The sequence below is a fragment of the Aricia agestis genome, chromosome Z (assembly GCF_905147365.1).
Source record: "Aricia agestis chromosome Z, ilAriAges1.1, whole genome shotgun sequence".
NCBI lineage: Eukaryota > Metazoa > Arthropoda > Insecta > Lepidoptera > Lycaenidae > Aricia > Aricia agestis.
This window is the reverse complement of record NC_056428.1, coordinates 13262146-13283467: the sequence shown is the minus strand read 5'-3', so window position 1 is coordinate 13283467 and position 21322 is coordinate 13262146. Positions and strand designations below refer to the sequence as shown.

Below are 21322 nucleotides of genomic sequence, written 5' to 3'. Positions count from 1 at the left end.
AAAAATAAAAACGATGACGAGAAAGTTCCTTACAAGAAAATAAAGATTAACGGCCAAGACGCTTTAGCTCTGATTGACACCAGAAGTGACATTAACCTTATTACGAAATCACAATTCGAGAAAATAAAAGAAATGTAAAAGACTACAAAAATAAATCAACGTGCATAACTGGAATAGCAAAGAACGAAGTTTATACAAAAAGAATGTTTGTAGCTAATGTTCAGATTGATCAATGTTACGCAGATATAAAGTTTCACGTAGTCCAAGACAATGAGATACCAGTTAATATCCTAATAGGTAATCCCATTTTACACGACTTTGAAATTTGTTTCATTTACGAAGGAATTTTTATGGAAAAGATAAGTCACCTTTTAGTAGAAGAAAATCACACGGACCAGACCTACGACATAGACGATTTTGAGTATAAAGATATGAACAAGTGAAAAGAAGAAAGAAAGTAATGTTGAATTAAAAATAATATTAACTGATACCAAGTCTACCAAAATCCTCGACGATTATCACCTTTGGAAATGACTGCTGTTAATGCTCAAGTAAAAGATTGGTTAGAGAAAGGTATTATCAAACCAAGTAAATCGGATTTTGCCAGCCCCGTAGTTTTGGCTGATAAGAAAGACGTTTCCTGAAGGATGTGTATTGATTTCCGAAAACTGAATAAAAAAGTAATTAAACAACGGTTCCCATTACCCTTAATAGAAGACCAGAGAGATAAATTGAAAGAAGCAAAGGTGTTTACATCTCTCGATTTAAAAAATGGTTTCTTGCATGTAAATGTTCACAAGGACAGTCAAAAGTATACTTCTTTCGTAACCCCTCAAGGTCCGGATGCCGTTTGGATTATGTACGGCACCATCTGTTTTCCAAAGATTTATTAACGATATCTTCAATGATTTTATTCTCGATAGTACTTTATTGACTTATCTGGATGACTTAATAATTCCCGCTAGTACAGAAGAAGAAGATATAAGAAAACTAGAAAAAGTACTTAAAAGAAGTGAAGAATTTAGCCTAGAGATTAATTGGAAAAAAAGCTGTAGAAAATTTTAAGAAGCCGAATAATGTGAAAGCTGTACAATCATCCTTGGCCTGACTGGCTATTTCAGAAAATTTATTCGAAACTATTCTCTAATTGCAATACCCATGACAGACTTGTTAAAGAAAGATGCTACATTTATTTTTGATGACAGATATGAGAAAGCTTTTAGAGAGTTAAAAAAGATATTATGTAGTTCACCTGTTCTCCGAATATACAACCCCAATTACGAAACTGCTGTTCTTTTGCAAAAAAAGTCCCAAAGATGGTCAATTTTACCCTATATACTACATGAGTAGAAAAACTACACCTGCAGAAAGAAAATACCGTAGCTATTATCTAGAAATTCTTGCCATTGTTGCTGCTATAAAGAAGTTTCAAGTATACCTGTTAGGGATAAAATTTAAAATAATAACAGATTGTTCTGCCTTGACTATGACGCTGCAAAAGAAAGACTTACCTCCAAGAGTAGCTCGCTGGGCACTGCTCCTAGAAGAATATGATTAGAAAATTGAACACCGAGCAGGAACTCGAATGAAACATGCCGATGCCCTGAGCAAAAACCCTGTTTGTCTAATACTCACAGAAATATCAACTCGTATTAGAAAAGCACAGAATGAAGACGACCACATAAGACTTATAAAAACTATTTTAGAAACTCAGAACTATCAAGACTACATGTTACAAAACGGAATTTTATATAAAATGAAAGACGGAAATAAACTGATCGTTGTGAAAAAAAGAATGCAGCATGAGATAATAAGAAAAAACCATGAAAGGGGACATTTCGGAGTTGTTAAAACAGAAGAATTGATTAAAAGAGAATATTTTATTGAAAATTTAACAGATAAGATTAAGAAGACAATAAACAATTGCGTAGAATGTATTCTTCTGTCCCACAAAGCAGGTAAAAAGGAAGGATATTTACACCCAATCGACAAAGGTGATGTCCCGCTGTCGACATATACATTAATCACTTGGGTCCGATAACGTCAACACCGAAAAATTATAAATACATCCTAACAGTCGTCGACGCGTACACTAAGTTCACATGGATTTACCCTGTCAAGACCTTAACTACAGAGGAGACTCTAGAAAAGCTAAACTGCAACAACAAACGTTTGGCGCACCTGAAAAAATTATCACGGATCGAAACGCTGCCTTTACATCTAAAGATTTCCAAGACTATTGCAAAAATGAGAATATTGCACTTTATACGATAACTACCGGACAGCCAAGAGGCAATGGACAAGTAGAGCGCTGATGACCCTAGTAAATGGTATCGCCATGTCTCTAACTAAGTGCTGATGACCCTAATAAATGGTGTCGCCATGTCTCTAACGTTAAGATGTCTAAATGGAACATACCAAAGAGCTATAAAAACGACGCCGTTTGAGTTACCTTTTGGTACCAAAATGAAGGATTATAAAGATACTAGATGTCCCGCGCGGCTTCGCCCGCGTAAATTAGAAATTTTACAGAATCCGTAGCTTCATTTTCCCATAAAAAATATTTCCCCCGTTTTTCCCACATTTTCCTGAGTTTCTTCTGTCGTATTAGTCTTAGAGTAATAATATAATATAACCTTCTCGATAAATGATGAGTCTTACTCGATAAATGATCTATCTAACACTGAGATAAGTTTTTAAATCGGACCTGTAGTTTCTGAGATTGACGCGTTCAAGCAAACATACTCTTCAGGTTTATAATATTAGGTATATATAGATTTTTTTTAATTATCGCTTGACAAACTCGAGTCTCGATCTAAAAGACTATGAAATGGTATAATATGGTAGTGATGATGATGATGATGATGATGAAGAATGTTATTTGCATAGTAGCATATGCTTTCTGTTCTTAAAACAACGCCGAAACTCCCAAACTTGTATCTATAAAGAATCAGGAATTCTCTCAGCACCTTCCGAACCACGGTATACCAGGTATATCTCGGTGCAAAATCTTACTTGTTGGTAGCATATGCTTAGAATACTTCTCACGAAACCGAAGTCACCATATGTTTCCCTATAAGTTTTGAGGAGTTCCCTCGATTACTTATGGATCCTTCATCAGATCACCACTTTTCTGAATATAATACCAAATTGGGATGACACCCTATATACCAAAAGAAAAATTTTGAAAATCGGTTAACAAACGGCGGAGTAATAGTTGAATATAAGAAAACGAACATAACACCTCCCCCATTTTGAAAGTCGGTTAAAATTGTAGCCTATGTGTTATTTATTTAATATTTTAATCAGCACATGAATTGAATAACAAAATTTTTTTCAAATTAATCGTAGCACCATCTGTCAGGACAAACTAAAATTGAAATAGAATAATATTGAATGCGATGATAGCGCCGTCCGCCGGATCTAATGTAAAACATGCCAAAATCAACAACTCCTTATAAATAAGAAATTAATTGAAAAAACATTTTCCAGTAGACCAAACTGTAAATCTAAACCATTCTCGAATCTCCACGAACACACACAAAAAAATTCATCAAAATTGGTCCAGTCGTTTAGGAGGAGTTCAGTCACATACACACGAACACAAGAAATATATATATCAAGATAGAACTCCAAAGGTTGATAGAATAAATGAAGATGAGATAGAAATTTTCAACGAAAAAAGACAAGTACTTAGACAGAAAGCCAAAGAATCTATAAGGAAAATGCAGGAGGAGAATGTGAAATCATTTAATAAGAAGCGAAAAGAAGCCAATGTTTATAAACCAGGCGACTTAGTCGCGATAAATAATTTAGCATTGAAAAACTGTTAAAACTTAAGAAAAATGTTTTGTCCAATGTGTTTAAAATTTAAATAAAGCCTCATTGTCACGCGTTTACATATTAAACACAATATATAATATTAGTACTTAACTATTATGCTTATTATTATACTATTTTGGGTAGCGTCGCGTTGGTTTGTCACGCAAAATGTCACAGTATAATCTACGTAAAACAAAGTATAGCATTGCTAAATTAGTGACGTACCGTCTCACATAGTATATTATCGGCGAAAAAAATATTTTTACATCCGGATGTAATCATTCACTTTTGACGTTGATGTTCTCATATTTCACTTATTGCTAACCGACGTGTATATAAATATAACATATCATTTTTACGATACCGTATCTGCTTTAAATAATAAAATACCAGTCAAGGGTAGCTTAATTCTTTTTTTGTGCCATATACCTAATTTGAGCCCTTTTATCCAAAATTCATTATGATTTGATTGTATTAAAATATAAAATCATTAAGATAGTAAAGCTAATTTAATACTTACAAGAAATCCATACTTACCAATATTATACATGCGAAAGTGTGTCTGTTTGTCTGTTGTCTCTTCACGCAAGGAAGGACATAATAATTCTGATGCTTTTTATCCCGGAAAAATGTACGGTTCCTGCGAGATTTTAAACGCATTTTAGCGCAACAAAGTTGCGGGCGTCATCTATGTAGTATAATATTTGATCGAGAATAAACTGAGCACAATTTATAATGCATAGAGCCTTCAGTCATAACTAGGACTTTCATCAACGGATCTTATTTAATTGTTCGTATTTTAGACGTGGGAGAGCCATGCTTCGGCACGAATGGGCCGGCTCCACCGGATAAATACCACGTTCTCGCAGAAAACCGGCGTGAAACAGCGCTTGCGCTGTGTTTCGCCGAGTGAGTGAGTTGACCGGAGGCCCAACCCCCTAACTCCTACCCTATTCCCTTCCCTACTCTCAACTATTCCCTTCCCTTCCCTTCCCTACCCTCCCGTATTACCCTATTCCCTCTTAAAAGGCCGGCAACGCACTTGCAGCTCTTCTGATGCTGCGAGTGTCCATGGGCGACGGAAGTTACTTTCCATCAGGTGACCCGTTTGCTCGTTTGCCCCCTTATTTCATTAAAAAAAATTGACTTGGCTTATTAACCAACGCTGCCAATCGCCATTAATCACCGAGATATGTGGGGTCAATACCGTTCGATATTGACATTTGCTGATACGACCCCACACATTATTTGCCATTTTTATCATCAATGGATGCTCCCTATTTCATCTGTACAAATGCTCCTCTGTTCCTCTGGTTTTAAGGCAGTAAATATATTCTTACTATTTTGTATCACATGATTAAATACGTGAGTAGGTGGGTAGGTAACAATTTGAAAATTAACGATTTTTGCATAAATGGAGGCTTTCGGACCGAAAAAAATGATTTGAAATCAAAGGAAAGTGGACTTTAAGTGTAACCAGATATATTAGCCAGATGATGAAGATAAATTATAAGGTTTGTTTAAATTATGACCTGCAAAAATGAGTCATTGCGCTTATGTTATAAAATTGTAAGTTACCAACACTTACGACTTTATTTGAGTATAGAAAACAGTTTGAGGTATTATTAGCATTGATTCATCTATTTTAGAAGTGACAAGTACTAATATGGATTATGGATGCATTTTGAACATGTCTTGTTGTAAGCAAACGAATCTATAAGGGGATTTGAACTACATGTAATAAACATTATTAAAATACTAAAAATAGTTCCATCATTCAGAAGGCCAGTTAACTTTCGTGTTAAAGTTACTCATCTTGTAAATAGAATGAATCATCTAAATTCTTGATTAATCCTTTATCTTTTGATAAGTGATTGATCTGTGGGAATGGTAAATAAGAAAGTAGGAATTTTTTACAATTTTAAGATTAGCTTACTAAAGCCATTTTGACGAAAATACTATCTAATAACTTACGATAGGTAACATTCGACAAGATTATACAAGTACGTTATGTACCTACCTACTACGTTGCGCCGAAATTCGTTTTAAATCTCGGCGAAGGAGGAACCTTTCATTTTCCGGGATAAAGAGTATCCTAAGTCTTTTCCCGTGACTTAAAAGTCAAAGTATCTGCGTACCACAGCAAAATCGGTTTAGCAGTTTGGCCATGAAGATGTCCCAGACAGACACACTTTCGGATTTATGATATTAGTATGGATTTAAAATTAATTTTACGATTTACGAATATCAACGGAATAGCTACGTTTACGTAGCCACATGCCTTTTCTTAGCCTTAGGACGTACAAAATATAGACCACCCGCTGTCGCGGTCTTTGACTCGTAGTCATAAGTAAAAACTATTGTAAACATTTATAGAAATATTGTTTACGTTGAAAATTGAAATAACAAACAGAGTGTTCCTCGCCATGCTGTGAACATCGGACACAGGAATAAGTGTGCTTGTTACGACATATTGTCTCAACATGACAATGATGCGCGCGCGCCATTTGTGACCGTAAACAGAACTTAATAATTGAAAGCTAGGGATGGGATTATCGATATTTTTGTATAGCGAAAAGGAAGTTGATAAACTGTTTTGTTCTCACTTATCACTGGCAAGTTTTTTTCTCTCAATTTATTTACCACTAGCTGTTGCCCGCGACTTCGTCCGCGTGGAACAGCTAGTTTTTCAGTAAAAAAGTAGCCTATGTCCTTTCTCAGGCTTTAGACTGTCTGTACACAAAATTTCATTACAATCGGTTCGGTAGTTTTGGCGTGAAAGCGAGACAGACAGACAGACAGAGATACTTTCGCATTTATAATATTAGTATCGATTTAAAACAATACACACTACACACAAAGGATATTGTGATAAGTAATTAAGTTTGGTTTAGTAATTTTTTGGGTTGCTTAGGAGTTAGGGTTTTTAATTGTTTTGCTATTTCGCTATATGGTTTGTCTATTCGTCCTAATTTACTAAGTTACTTTAGTTATTTATAACTAATATGGTTTCTTTGTATTTAAGGCATGAATCCTCAGTCTCCAAAACAAGTGAAGTGAACATTGTTTTTTCAATTTCAATATATTAAAATTGTATTTTTAATTCATCCTCGTCATAATATAATAAAATATGATCAAAAAACTCATGTACAACGATCAGCGTGATAAATCTGACGGTTAGCCCTTATCAATATTTGTGGTGAAGTTCAAACAGCATTACCGTGTTATAAGTTATAACCCATTTCGATATCGAATATAATATTTACATAAGGGCTGAATGAATAAATTATATTCGGTTGTAGCATGTCGATAAATCTTATCTTTAGCCTATGTTATATGTATAACATGATATAAATAAGACCAATCGACGAAAAATATTATATCTTTTTTACTTAGGGGATAAGGATGGTAGGTTTTGTACGCATTTTTTTAAACAGGCAAGAATAAATTTATGTTATACTATAAAGATAGAAAGGTATAAATGGTATAATACATCATTTACACTTAATTTCATAGAAATTATTCATTGGTTTAAAAAAAACTTAAAATTGAGATTTTTTCGGTTTTATGAGTCGATACATCTTACTCAGTTAGTTTAAGTTTACGTTAACAAATTTTACATAAGTACCAGCAAAATGCGATCCATTTAAGGCCCTCCCCCTAAGGAGATACCGCAATTCACAGTTTTTAGAGCCTTATTAACTCATAATTTGAAAGCTACAAAATTATAGTAAAAATACAGCAATAATCTTCAGTATATGAACGTTCCTTTCATAGTTATTAATTTCCTATTTTTGTTTTCTATACTCATGATACACTTATATCAGTCCAAAGTAATACCAATTTATTTAAATTCAAGCATACAATCAGTATCTCCCTAGTATTTACAAATTACGGTTATTTGAAACACACGCCTATTATATTTCATTAACTACTGGACGTTTGAATTTTTTTAAGTGAATTTTGAACTAAGATAACTTATCTTAGTTTACTTATCTTAGATAAGTAAAAATAATAGGATTTTGGCAACGCGGCAAATGTATGGTCAAGGTCGTTTGCTCAGGGGGTGGCCTTAAGTAAAAAAATGTATTTCCGTTTATTTTAACTGCATCATGCTTAATGTTTGTGCACAAATTTAAATTCCTAACTATCTACTTAATATGTAATATAATATTTTTTACAAATATTTCAACTAAAGACAAAAATAATAAATACTTACCTATAACACCTACGACACTAAATATACATGCACAAGCAGCAGCGACGATTGTCGCTTCTCTTGGATATATTGTCTCCAGCGTCGAATTGTGATCCATTTTGAATTTTATCGATATCACGCGTTCACAACACTAACACATTTTAATGTAGCACTAGTTTAGTCCTCGCCATCTGGATATCATCGCCGTTTTGTGTCTGTAACAAAAAAGTTATATTTTAAATTTCGAATGAAAAAATTGACAGTTGTTCGTTGTTATCGAAATTCGATATTTGAGTTGCCGCGGATGTTACATTATCATCCATCATTATGGCCACACTTGAAGCCATCACATTTAATTGATTAGGTACTTAATTAGAAATTAGAATACAGATAATATGCGAATTATATTATAACATGTACTTATAGTCTGTCAAGAAAGTGAAGAAATTAAAAAGTGGCAACATCGTAGTGTCATCCCCTTTCAAATCAATCTAAAATAATTGGCCAAGTGCGAGTCGGACTCGCGCACGAAGGGTGTCGTACGATTATAGAGCAAAATTAGGCCAAAAATTGTGTTTTTTGTATGGGAGCCCCCTTAATTTTTTATTGTATTTTAATATTATTATTTTTAGTATTTGTTGTTATAGCGGCAACAGATATACACAATCTGTGAAAATTTCAGAATTCTAGCTATATCGGTTCTTGAGTTACAGCCTGGAGACAGACGGACAGACGCACAGTGTACGGAGGAGACGAAAAATCGGAAATTTTCTATTTTTTTTCAATTTTGAATAGGCATTAGTATAATGAATGCAAGAGCATAGTAGGTAGCTCGTAGCATCAAAACTATTGCAAATTGACACGCGGGTGTTCTACTCTCGCATTCATTATACTAATGCCTATTCAAAATTGAAGAAAATAGAAAATTTCCGATTTTCCGTCTTCTCCGTACATTGTGAGACGGACCGACGGACAGACATCGAAGTCTCAGTAATAGGGTCCCGTTTTTACCCTTTGGGTACGGAACCCTAAAAAAAGGGATGACACTACGATGTTGCCACTTTTTAATTTCTTCACTTTCTTGACGGACTATATAATTATTTTGATATTATCTCTACTTTTGTAAATACCCAATTTCAAAACATTCTATCAAAACGGACAACAGTTTTTCAGCTAAAGCATACTTACGTAATTTTTTTAATTTACTTAAATGAGAAAATTATTAGGTATACCGTATAGGTTATGGGTAGAACGTTCTACGTATCTATCTAGATTCTAGGTTCTGTAGAACTACCTCTTTATTTTCTAGAAATTTGTCGTGGATAGAGCCTTTTGTCAGCTGTCACAGACCACAGTGTCAGTACTCAAGAGTTTTGCAACACTGTACAGTGTACATTCCAGTGACGAATGTACTGTGATATTAGTGACCAATTTGTATGCGACAAGTGACAACCGTCCTTCGTCCTTGTGCCTTACATCATACAAACATAGTACATTTATAGTTTACGTATGTAAATCATATGCTTTCTAAAGATGTGAAAAGAAAGAGAACACAAGGTAATTAAAACAAAAAAAAATGATTGGACCGTCTTTATTGTTCGTCAAAGTCCTTAAACCGTATTCTTAGAAGTAAAAAAAAAAATCGGCCAAGTGCGAGTCGGACTTGCGCACGAAAGGTTCCGTACCGTTATTGAGTGAAAGTTGGCAAAAATTTTTTTTTCTTTGTATGGGAGCCCTTAAATATTTATTTTATTTTAATGTTATTAATAATTAAATTAAAGTACAAATATAATTAGGAATACTGTGAGTATTTCATGTGTCTACCTGCTACCATTATTAATTACGAGCAAAAAAGGTCGAAAAGATCACGTTAGTTGGAATTTGGGGGCCCCATGAATATTTATTTTATATTGTTTTTAGACGCTTATTTGTTGTTATAGTGGCAACAGAAATACACATATGTGAAAATTTCACAAGTCTAGCTATAGCGGTTCTTGAGTTACAGCAGACAAACGGACAGACATTTACATTTAGGAATTCCTCTCAATCAATTCAGCAAATGAATTGTCAAAACTGTCATACTGACAAATGTCAATAAAGTACAAAAATACAGAAGTAAATTGCAAGCAGTTGCATTTTGCGATTTTAGAAAAATGAATCATAATATTATGATTCATATATCATGATTCTTCAAAGCGACCATTTTAGCCCCACAGACGGACAGACATCGAAGTCTCAGTAATAGGGTCCCGTTTTTACCCTTTGGGTACGGAACCCTAAAAAATACATACTTAGTTCTAATTTATGAAAATATTATCAAGTCAGTGGCTTTTGCACTTCGAATCACAATAGGATCTAATATTTGCAGACGAAACCAATGTCAACTACTATCCATATTTAGAAATACTAGCACCTAGACATACTCATTACCTACCTACGTATATATTGTATGCAATGTATACTATTACAACATACTATACAATACATTGTTGAGCATGGTAGTCGTGTCGATCGTATTGGCGATATGGAAATAGATGTAAATTCACATTACACGCTGAGGTTCTTGGGAATTTAAGGCTCAAGGCATTGGGCCAAGTACGAGTCGAACCAGGAACAAAATATTCTATACTATTCAAATGATTGAAAAGCCTGATGGTAGTTTGTAATTTTGTATGGACGTTTAAGGCTCAAGGCATTCATGAATCATGGGCCCATGGGCTAAGTGCAAAACCAGGAACAAGATCTTCCACATTCAAATAATTCACAAGCATGATTGACTCGTATCCAGAAGATAGAAGTTGATTAAAAACCTTACCTAAACTTTAGGGACTTGTAGGAATGCCGAGGTTACAAACAAATAAGAAAGCCCTTACAGCATAATATTAGTAATGGTTCCATAAAATGAAAAAATCTTCGTTCAGGGTCTAAAAAGTTGTGGATACTCTATTGACAGATATTATAAATGCTCTTTTGATTTCGAAAACTAAACACAATCGAGAATCCTCAAAATATGTAAAGAAACGGAATTAACAAAACGAAGTGAAAGCACAGCGGGGCTAAAATGGTCGCTTTGGAGAATCATAATTATATTGAATCATAATATTATTATTCATTTTTAAACTCCACTTTGCGTGCAATTCATATTATAGTGATTCGCTTCGATTAATGATTGGTCTACGCGCTCGAGCGACGCTCGCGGGACCAATCGTTAATCTAAGTGAATCACTACAATTATGAATTGCACGCAAAGTGGAGTTTAAAAATTAATCATATTATGATTAATTATATGATTCTCCAAAGCGACCATTTTAGCCCCGCAGAAAAGATATAAGTACTTAGTGAAAGGCAAAATATTACTCAGTTGCATTTAATGCACGGATCTTCCAGGATGCTGATGACACATACACGAGACGAAATTTCCATAATCGGAATGCATTAAAACGTTTTTGGCGTTATGGGCTTTGGATGAGTAACCACGATCGTGTGGGTTGAAGTTTGGAACTTGAAACTTATAATTTAAAAATTTTGTCCCAGGCACTACACTATTTGAGGAGTGGTGGAGCTCTGAAAATACTGCATAAATCATCCACAACGGATTTTTTAGAGTTCCGCACCCAAAGGGTAAAAAGGGACCCTATTACTAAGACTTCGTTGTCTGTCCGACTGTCTGTCTCCAGGCTGTATCTTAAGAACCGCAGAAGAAATGTAGGTTCAGCGACTTTATTTTTTTCCAAACAGTTGCTCTTTACTTCCTGTGCACCCAATTTATTTTAAATCGATCGGGTGTTGGTAGCGTTAATTAAAAGTAGGAAAATTATTATTATTTTCATGTGGGCTCAGCCGTGTTGGCTTTTTTTGGCTATTTTTTTTTGGGATTACATACTAATAATCTCGCGTCACAAAGGTTGCCCCAGGATCTCCCACTTATCTCGCTCCAGCATTACTGCTGATATGCCTCCAAGGAGGAGTTAGCAACCGGGTTCTAGGCTGAAGTCTACGCAAACATTGGATGTTCTGATGTTCACTAGAGCAGAGAGGCAATGGCCCCAGTTAATAAAGCAGAAATTTCGTTCAAATTGGTTCTAGATTATGATACGTAAGACATGTATATAAGCAGCACTGGGATGGGGACGGTACTCTAATACGAAGAAAAAACTCATGGGTCGTCGTGACATCAGGGTTACAGTGATCTGCCTTCGAGGGAAAAAAATGCCTCCAGAGTGTTGAGCTAGGCCTAGATGTCATCCGCACTGAATCGGTTAAACAAAATCAAGGTATTTGTGAGTTGTTATGGTATGTGTTTTAATTAACAGATAATGTTATTTTAATTTCTTACTTTTTTACACTTTTCTTAAGATGGGCGTACCTACCATCTTAAGAAAAATGTTAATTTTTTAAGAAGTCTGATTTTACGCACGCACTTATAAAATGAATGTTTAATAAAGAAATAACAAGAAAATAACTCGCATTTAAAGCTATAGATATTTATAAAAAATATTATAAAAAATTCAAAAAATGCGGATTTATCGGATAATCCAGATTTGAGCATGTCAAAATCCGAAAATCCGGATTTTTTTAAATATCTGTTTTTTGCAATCCCTACCCAAGCGTTACGACATGGACGTTTCATGAGAGACGACCCAATTTACAAATGTAAACATCGTGATTGTTGATGATGTCCGAAACATAAAAATACCATCAACGATGTATTTATGTGTTTCCGTAATCCAACCCTTGGCCATATCGTTAATAGCTGATGTCAATTTAATATCCCCGAGAGCTGTTTACACGAGCGCTAATTTGCTAAGAGCTCGCCAATCAATAATGGCCGCCATATCAATAATGCCCTCTCCCGCTTCCGATGTTTCGTTATAGTTTGGTCATATTTGGATTAATGACGACCGGACCTTGACGACTTGACGACCTCTGGTGGGCTGTTGGTAGCTCAAGCCGGGGGTCGCGGGTTTGAAGCCCGCCGACGGAACAAAAAGTTTTCAAAGTCCCTGGGTCATGGATGTGTATTAAATAGTATGTGTATCATAATATAATAAACATCTTAAATACATAAATGTATAGTAAAAAAGTATTAAATATAATATTTCCGTTGTCTGGTACCTGTAAGGGGCGATTTCACCAAAGAAATGGAACGCGTTCAAAGCACTCTGAACCGGTTCAAAACGTATAAACGCGATTATAACATCGAAATGTATTTCACCAGCATAAACTGAACGCGTTCACAGCAAATCCGAGTTTTATCTTCTGAACGCCCAAAGTCCGAAATTTAACGTCATAAAACCCGTTCAAGCCCTGTCATGGCGGAACGAAAAACATTGACAAAAGAAATATCAAGATGACACATGCGTTTGTTAGTTTATTAGGTTTATGTATTGTTTCTTGCTATTTTGTAGATAACGTGAAAAGGCTAAAAGAAGTTTGTGAAATCCAATCGGAACAAAACGAGATTTACGTTACAGCGTGAACGCGTTCAATGGGAACTAGTTTTATAAGACTAAGTTTTATGTGTGTTTGGTGAAATCCCACCTAACACATCACACAAGTCCTTCAGGTACTTAGCACGGGGCCGGGCCAGACTGACGTGGTGTAAAGCGTCCATAGATACAAAGATATTATTTGAGTTTTTCAGTAGCGCTTTTGATTGGTTACTGTCCATAATGTTGAGCAATCAAAAATGTTGTTAAATAAATAAACTCCTGTTAAAAATCTTAGAAGCCGGGCATTAAAAGTCCTCAAGTGACTGCGCAGGGAGGGATCGTTACTCTTGAGTCTTGACTCTTAAGTCTTCACAAGACGTGAAAATTAAGTCTTGATTTCAAGATCTTGCTTTTAAGAGTGAAGTCTCGCTTTTAAGAATCACAAGAGATCGCCCAGTGGTCGAAATTCGACCTTACTTGCAACGACATTAGGACTACTACCTATATTTTGTAAAAAATATTGACTTCATCATAGTTTTTTTCAATTCTTGTCTCTGGGACTCAGCTGATCTCAGACTGGCCGTTTAAGCATTGTCTAATTATTATCTAAAATTAAATAAAAAAAAACAATACTTAATCCATTTTCAATTTGTCAACTTGTTGTCAACAGACTTCAACCATAAATAAAAGAGTATAATTCGTATGTATAGCCTTGTCACTCAAAAAACTGTCATTTTTCCTAGTAGTAGCGCGTAACGTTTTATTTGTTAAAAATATAATATATTATGATAAAAGCATAATTTTAAAATAATATTAGCTCGATGCACTCCTTCACCATATAAACTATAACTGTGCGAAATTTCATGCACCCACGTTTCCCCATTTTTCGTAAAAAGGTTACAAAGTTTTTCTCTCACGTATTAATATATAGATTTCGCTTATTCGCAGTCTTAAAATCCACGAAATTAACAGGCCACAAAATCGCAGTTGCTTTTAGGTGCGCTTCCTGGTATAACATAAGGTCATGTTGTCGTCATACATAGCTGTACTTATTGTGCATGGATTATCCACTCCTCGTATTGCATATTTATGCATATTATAGTCTACTTGGTATTGGTACCCACAATTCCATTGCGAAGAAATTCGTTTATCGCGCGAAAACCGTAATATTCTTCTGCAACAAAAACTATCCTATGGCCTTTCCCGTCTATATCTCTACCAAATTATTTACGTCTAACGGCCGTTCCCAATATTTGATCTATCTCTGGTTTTGCCCTACTAGAGATAGGAATAGCTCACAATTGACATAAAATATATGTCTCTAATGTCTAATGTGAGCTATTCCTATCTCTAGTAGGGCAAAACCAGAGATAGATCAAATATTGGGAATGGCCGTTAATCGCTTCAGAAGTTCAGCCGTTAAGCGTCAAGGAATAACAGACAGACACACTGTCGCATTTATAATATCAGTGAGGATAAGGCTATGAATAAAGTTTAGCTCACAGCCCACATCTTCATTCGCAAGGCCAATTACACTCGCTCGCTCGATTTGGTAGCGACAACTAAACCTACGATGTACTGGTTGGTCCCGAATCCCGCGGGGCTAAAATGGTCGCTTCGAAGAATCATATTATGAATCATGTTATGATTCAATCTTTTAAAATCGCAAAATGCAAGTCTGCTTGCAATTCATATGTAGTAATTCGTACTAATTTGACATTTGTCAGTTTGACAGTTTTGACAATTCATTTGCTGAATTGATTGAGAGGAATTGCTAAATGTGACCATTTTAGCCCCACCGATCATATTAAATGAAAACATAATACCTTATCGAAGAGCACAAACAAAAATCTAATGTCAAAAGGCTGTGCTGGCTTATTTTTGGGTAGGTTTGATAGAGATTGCCAAAACATAATGGGTCCGACGATTTCAACGATCATGTATCTTGATCTATTGCAGATTGATATGTAGATTGGTTCACATTAAACTGTAAACCTAAATGATACCAATCATTAATCTATGTATTATGCATTCAAATATTGCTACATTGAGCTTCAAGTAAACAGTTCCACATCACTTTAAAACGAGGTGCTTCATAATTTCCAAGACTAGTTTCTTGTTTAATAAAAATGTTATTGTTTAAAAGCCTGGTGAATAATCCATGATTGTGAAACAGTGACGCAAGCATCTGTTGCTCTAGTGGTTGTATTTTAGTACACCAATACTCAGCATTCAGCGCTCGGTTCATTACCAACGAATATATACTAGTATACCTCTAAAGATTTGAGGTAATGAGGAACACAAATTATAGTCTTTATAGTTATCATTGAATGATGAGGCCGGCAGAAACCGCGACCATAAAAATATGATATGCCATGTTCACAGTTCACACCTACCGAGAAGAGACCAGGTGCCTTACTCCCGAAACTGATATCGATTTCGATTTTCGATTTCATCGGTTTTTTGACATTTTTTAGACATATGTAAGATGTCTAAAGTGTCAAAAAATCATTGAAATCGAAAATCGAAATCGATATCAGTTTCGGGAGTAAGGCCCCTGGCGAGACAGTGATCTCCGCCGAGCACATTGACATGTTTTATAATATGGATACAGTCTACGAATAATAATAATCGGCCAAGTGCGAGGGGACTCGCGCACGAAGGGTTCCGTACCATTATAGAGCAAAATTACGCCAAAAATTGTGTTTCTTGGATGGCAGCCCCCCTTAATTTTTTTATTTTATTATAAAATATTAAATTACACATAATATATAACTACGGATTTTGTACAAAATTCAAGTACCTACCTTCCTGTTGCCATTATTGATATAGAGCAAAAGAGATATGATATTGAATGTACTGTCACTTCTTGGTGGAAATTCATGTTCAATAGAGCAAAAAGGGCAAAACAAGCAACGTTTGTTGTATGGGAAATAAATTTAAATATTAATTTTATTTTGTTTTTAGTATTTGTTGTTATAGCGGCAACATATATTACATATAATCTGTGAAAATTTCAACTCTCTAGCTATTACCGTCCCTGAGTTACAGCCTGGAGACAGACAAGGAATTCTTTTTTTTTTCTATTTTATGGGGGTTTTAGTCAATAGACATGTCAACCCCGTCGTATCCGCCTTAATGAAATAATTAATTTTTGGTACGGAACCCAATAAACGACGGCGGAGGGCACTGTCTTGCCACTCGCGGTGTAATCAGGCCCTTAGTAAATATAAGTCTAGTTCTAAAAAAGGTCAAAGAGGCACAGTATCCAAAAATATCCAGAACCTTCTCCAGTTGATCAAATAGCGGATATTTATCGATCAAGTCCCTACCCCATGTGTGCTCCGTGCAAACACCTCACTGTGAATTTAGGGGTCGCTGCGATAACTTTTATTCCTTTAGGGGTAGAATAAGATTAAGACGCGTCATTGTCTGACCCTAATGTATACTGTTTATTGGGGATACCCTAATGTACTCATTTTGGAATGGACCGTAAAGAGCTAAAATGTGTCCCCTTTGGATAGGGTTGCCATCCGTCCGGATTTCCCCGGATTTGTCCTAGTTTGAAGGCCGTCCGGGGTGCGTCCGGCCGGGTTTTTTAAGTGTATGGTTGAAATCCGGACACTTGAGTTAGTCAGTTTTTTACAAAATCTTGTTGGAAAAGCAAAAATTGGCAAGACATTATCATAAATACTGTTAAGAGGTGTCCGGGGAAATAACCACATTTCGGCCAAATGTCCGGGAATTTTGTAGTGCCTCACCGGCGAAGGGAATTTGGGTGCTGGCAACCCTACCTTTGGATAGAATCGAAGGGACTATTGAGGGTTCAAAGGTCAAATGACTTTGCGGGCAGCAAAGAATTACGATTGAATTTGTTACAAAAAGGAATGAAGATCAGAATGAACGCAGATCTTACAATTTAAAAGTTAGAAATATCTATAGAACTGTATGGCACGGCAAAAAATATAGGTTAGTTCTTTGCATGCTAAAAGAATACACGAGAATTGTAGCATGCATCGTTCTAACTGCTAAGGGTGGGTTGCACGGTTACACTAGAGGCGTTATAGTTACACTAGAGGCGTTATAGTTATAGTTAAGGTCACGAAGCTAAAACAAATTTTATATTAGCTTCATGGTTAAGGTTAAGGTTATCGTCAAATATGGCGTCCATTATGGACTTTCACTAGGGATTTCACAGTTCATTTGACATTTTTTTATGGTAAAAGTTAAAGTAATAGTAAAAGTAAGTTGGTGCAACCCACCCTATGAACTTTAAGTTAAGGACAAAGTCGTATTTGGGCAAATATTGATAAAGTTTTTAGTAAGTGCATTTCACGTATTGTGTACGGTGTACCCTGTATCTCTGCTATGGAGCTTTTAACTTTTAAGGCTCAGTTTACTTTTTAAAGATCTTTTATACCATTACACGTAGGTAAGTATTTGACAAAATACTTAGTTTCTTTGAAGCGCTTATATCTCCCCTAAGTTCCTCACAACGGTCAATTCTGTTGATGCTACCAATTTGATGGCCTATTGCTCGAAATACTAAATAGGCTATTTACTATTTCGAGCGCTAGAATTATTACATCAACAATTTCCCTTGTTGTGTCTAATTGAGAAGTGGTCCATAATAGGCACAGGCAATTACCGCGCATTCAGAGCAATTAACGTGTACCATATAAACGAAGCGCGTTGCTCACTCGCTGACGATTAGTCTTCGCATGACCCAAATTATAATCTGTTATGTAAACGGAGAAAGTGCCTTGAGTCATTAAAACGATTGTTAAGTTATATTAAGGATTTTTGATAATCCCCAACTTTTAAAGCAATCGGGTTAGAATTAAAATCAATTTTTTGGGTATTATTGCACAAAATTTTTGTTTTTATTCGACGGCCCATTAGCCTTTGTCTTGGAGATAAATTATATCGTCTTGTACAACCGTGATTTTCTTCTGGCGCATTACATGTTGAAACTTCACAAGCATACTTTTAAAGTCAATTTGTGTATAGCTTTTTAACTCCCGCTTTACTTACTTGCAATACAAAAAGAATTTGTGGTCGCAGAAGAAATTTTGAATTGAGAAATCCAAAGATTCCTACCTACCTGTCTGTAGGACTCCCTGTTTTATCTGTATCACAGGCTTGATCACGCACTTAGCAAATTATACTATTACTAATTACACGTCCACTCTCGTCTATCGACTCTCGTCTATCGACTCTCGTGTTGTCCACTCTTATCTATCGACTCTCGTGTTGTCCACTCTCGTCTATCGACTCTCGTGTTCCGAGTTCCGACGCGGTGCGCTCAAGACAGTGTCATGTCTGTTTGTATGTATGTATGTGTCAGTGTAGAGATGATATGGTATTTATGTATATAATAATATACTAACATAATATATAACATTAATTATTTAAGGATAAATCACATACACTACACTGTCCATTCAGCAAAAAGCGTACTTACCTAGTTATAACTGTGATGGTTGGCTAGATCAGTGTTTCCCAACCTTTTCTGCCACGCAACCCTAGGAAATCATGAACAGTTTTTAGGGACCCCCTTAATAAAATAAACAGCAAAAAAATCTAAATATGTATGGTCCGGAGACGACACCGCGGACCCCATACGTATACTCGCGCACCCCCCGGGGTCCGCGGAGCACAGGTTGGGAAACACTGGGCTAGGTCATTCTACTTGAAACAATATCTAATACCCATTTATAATAGGCAGTAAGCGATATTTCATAAAAGACGCCGCGCGCCGTTAGCTGATCAAAAGGGGAATATTTTAGCATCATGATGTAATATAGTCAGGCCAAAGATGAGACCTCTTAACGTATATGTGCCGTGTCAGATAACATTTGGCCTATGCGAACCTGCGCTAAATCGCGAAGATAGCAAGTAGCGCCATTCGCTCAGTTGGTGACTGAACAGGCCAGAGAAAGCTGCATTATAAGAAATTTTATTTTATGGATAGTCCTCCCTTTCCTAAATTCTATTGATGAATAGGTTTCTATGAGTGCATGGAAATCACGAGGGAGGCATTAAAAAAATTACTTCTGCCATGGTCAATACCTAATTACCTACGCTAGTTATTACCTACAGCATTACACGGGCACATTGTACTTTTCCGAAATAAAAAGTACCCTAAGTTTTAATCCAGGACCTTTTACTATTACCATGCCAAATGTAAATTGTAATCAAAATTCGTTTTTTATGGTTTTTTCCATGAAGTAGTCCACACACATTCACAAACTTTCGTCTAAAGGTGATGATATTCTACAAATACATGATTAATAAATAATAATATTGACGATGGTCGATTTACCTAATTGTGAATATAATGTAATATACTTAATGTAAATTGTGAATATAATGTACTTAATATAATGTAAAATTGTGTATCGGCATTCGGAAGTTGGTTAATTAACAATAGGGTCGGAACTGGGGTCCTTAGCGTAAACAGCTAAACAAATTGGAAAGCCAGGTGGCTGCCTGACAGGCGCGTGCAGGGGTTTTTTTTATAAAAAAGGGAACGGAGTCACGACCCATCAAAAGCTGCTAGGATTTTTTGTTCCGTTATATTGGTCGTTTCAATAGGAATATATTAAGCAGCCTCCACACGTTGGCCGTGTTTGCCGAACAGAAGGGGATGGCGCTATACCAGAAAGAAAGACGCAAATAATTCGATCTCTTTTTTTAGTTTAGCGCCGTCCTCTTCTGTTCGGCAAACACGGCCAACGTGTGGAGGCTGCTTAAGCGTTTTTGTGCCGAGAAAGGGATGGCAATTCGATTGTCGTGTATGTACGGTCGAGGACAGATTCGGTTCTTCCGAACTTTATTACAAATAAATAAGGTCGAAAAGTGGTAAAAGGTGGGGATCTACTGTACGTCTAACGTCACTGTCGTCAAGGCTCTCTGAAGTGCGCATGGAATCCATGGTTTTCGTGAAGATCAGGGTTCTTTGATTATGATTTACATACCAAGTTTCAATGTATTTTACACTTTATAGGGTAATCCGCTGTTAAAGTTGTGAAAACTAAAAACACCTCGAAACTATTATGTATGGCTTGATCGTGTGGGAATGGCAGAAAAAAGGGTATATTTAAGTAAACACTAATCAATCAGATACTCGTCGTCGTACTTTCTAATAAAAGATGAATTTCTGCTATTAAATTTTTATAAAGAATTCTGCTAAGGTTAAAAAATTATTGAGGGAAATTAAAATTTAACAGACCGTAAAACTGTAACTGTAGAACTTACCAACTAAGTAAATTCGTCGCTAAAATGCAAAAAGAATTTTATTTTCACCATGTTTAAAAAATTAAAACAACTTGTATAAAATTGCGAGTTCGTGACTTTGTAGGCTTGTTTACCTAAATATTAAAGTTTTATAAGTACTCCGAAAGCTCAGTACGATTTCGCTCCAAAAAACTTTAATTTAAAGTTGTAAAACAACTTAATTAATTGCATTAAGTAAGTATATTATTAAGTAAACAAGTTTTTTCTCTTACCAAAGACTGTTAAACAGCAGAAACAGCTACAACTTCAAAAATATACAAATAAAAATACGAGACAAAAGTTTTACAGATAGGTATTTAATTTACGGACAAAGACACGTCCGCAAAGTACAGGAATCAATGCGCAACTGTTTGTCGTTTGAGTTTTGACAGTTGACTTGACATTTCAATTTTCAAGATTCTGACATTTGAATTTTTTTTCATAATATAGCGCTCGGCTTTTTAACCATGGCCAGTGTCAAGTAAAATATGGCGGGAAAAAATTTAATGTCATTAACGTATCTACTTAATTTTAAAATTTCCGTAATGTTTGCCGGAAGTGTTACAATTTTTTAAAATTCGTCAGAATTGGG

At 35.6% G+C, this 21322-nt stretch overlaps 1 protein-coding gene across 4 annotated transcripts in view; it reads right to left on the bottom strand.

The window, feature by feature from the left end:
* Positions 1–21080, bottom strand: part of LOC121739128 (protein trapped in endoderm-1) — a 50080-nt gene extending 29000 nt beyond the window's left edge. For 3 of the 4 annotated variants that reach the window (XM_042131461.1, XM_042131465.1, XM_042131462.1), the window contains exons 1-2: positions 20964–21080; positions 8042–8235 (exon numbers count right to left, since the gene is read on the bottom strand). In XM_042131461.1, the coding sequence (XP_041987395.1) occupies positions 8042–8138 (97 nt within the window). In that variant the 5' untranslated portion in view covers positions 8139–8235; positions 20964–21080. Of the gene's footprint in view, positions 1–8041; positions 8236–17723; positions 17735–20963 lie in introns of those variants that run through there. The other variant, XM_042131464.1, reaches the window with a different exon arrangement.
* Positions 21081–21322: the final 242 nt, after the last annotated feature.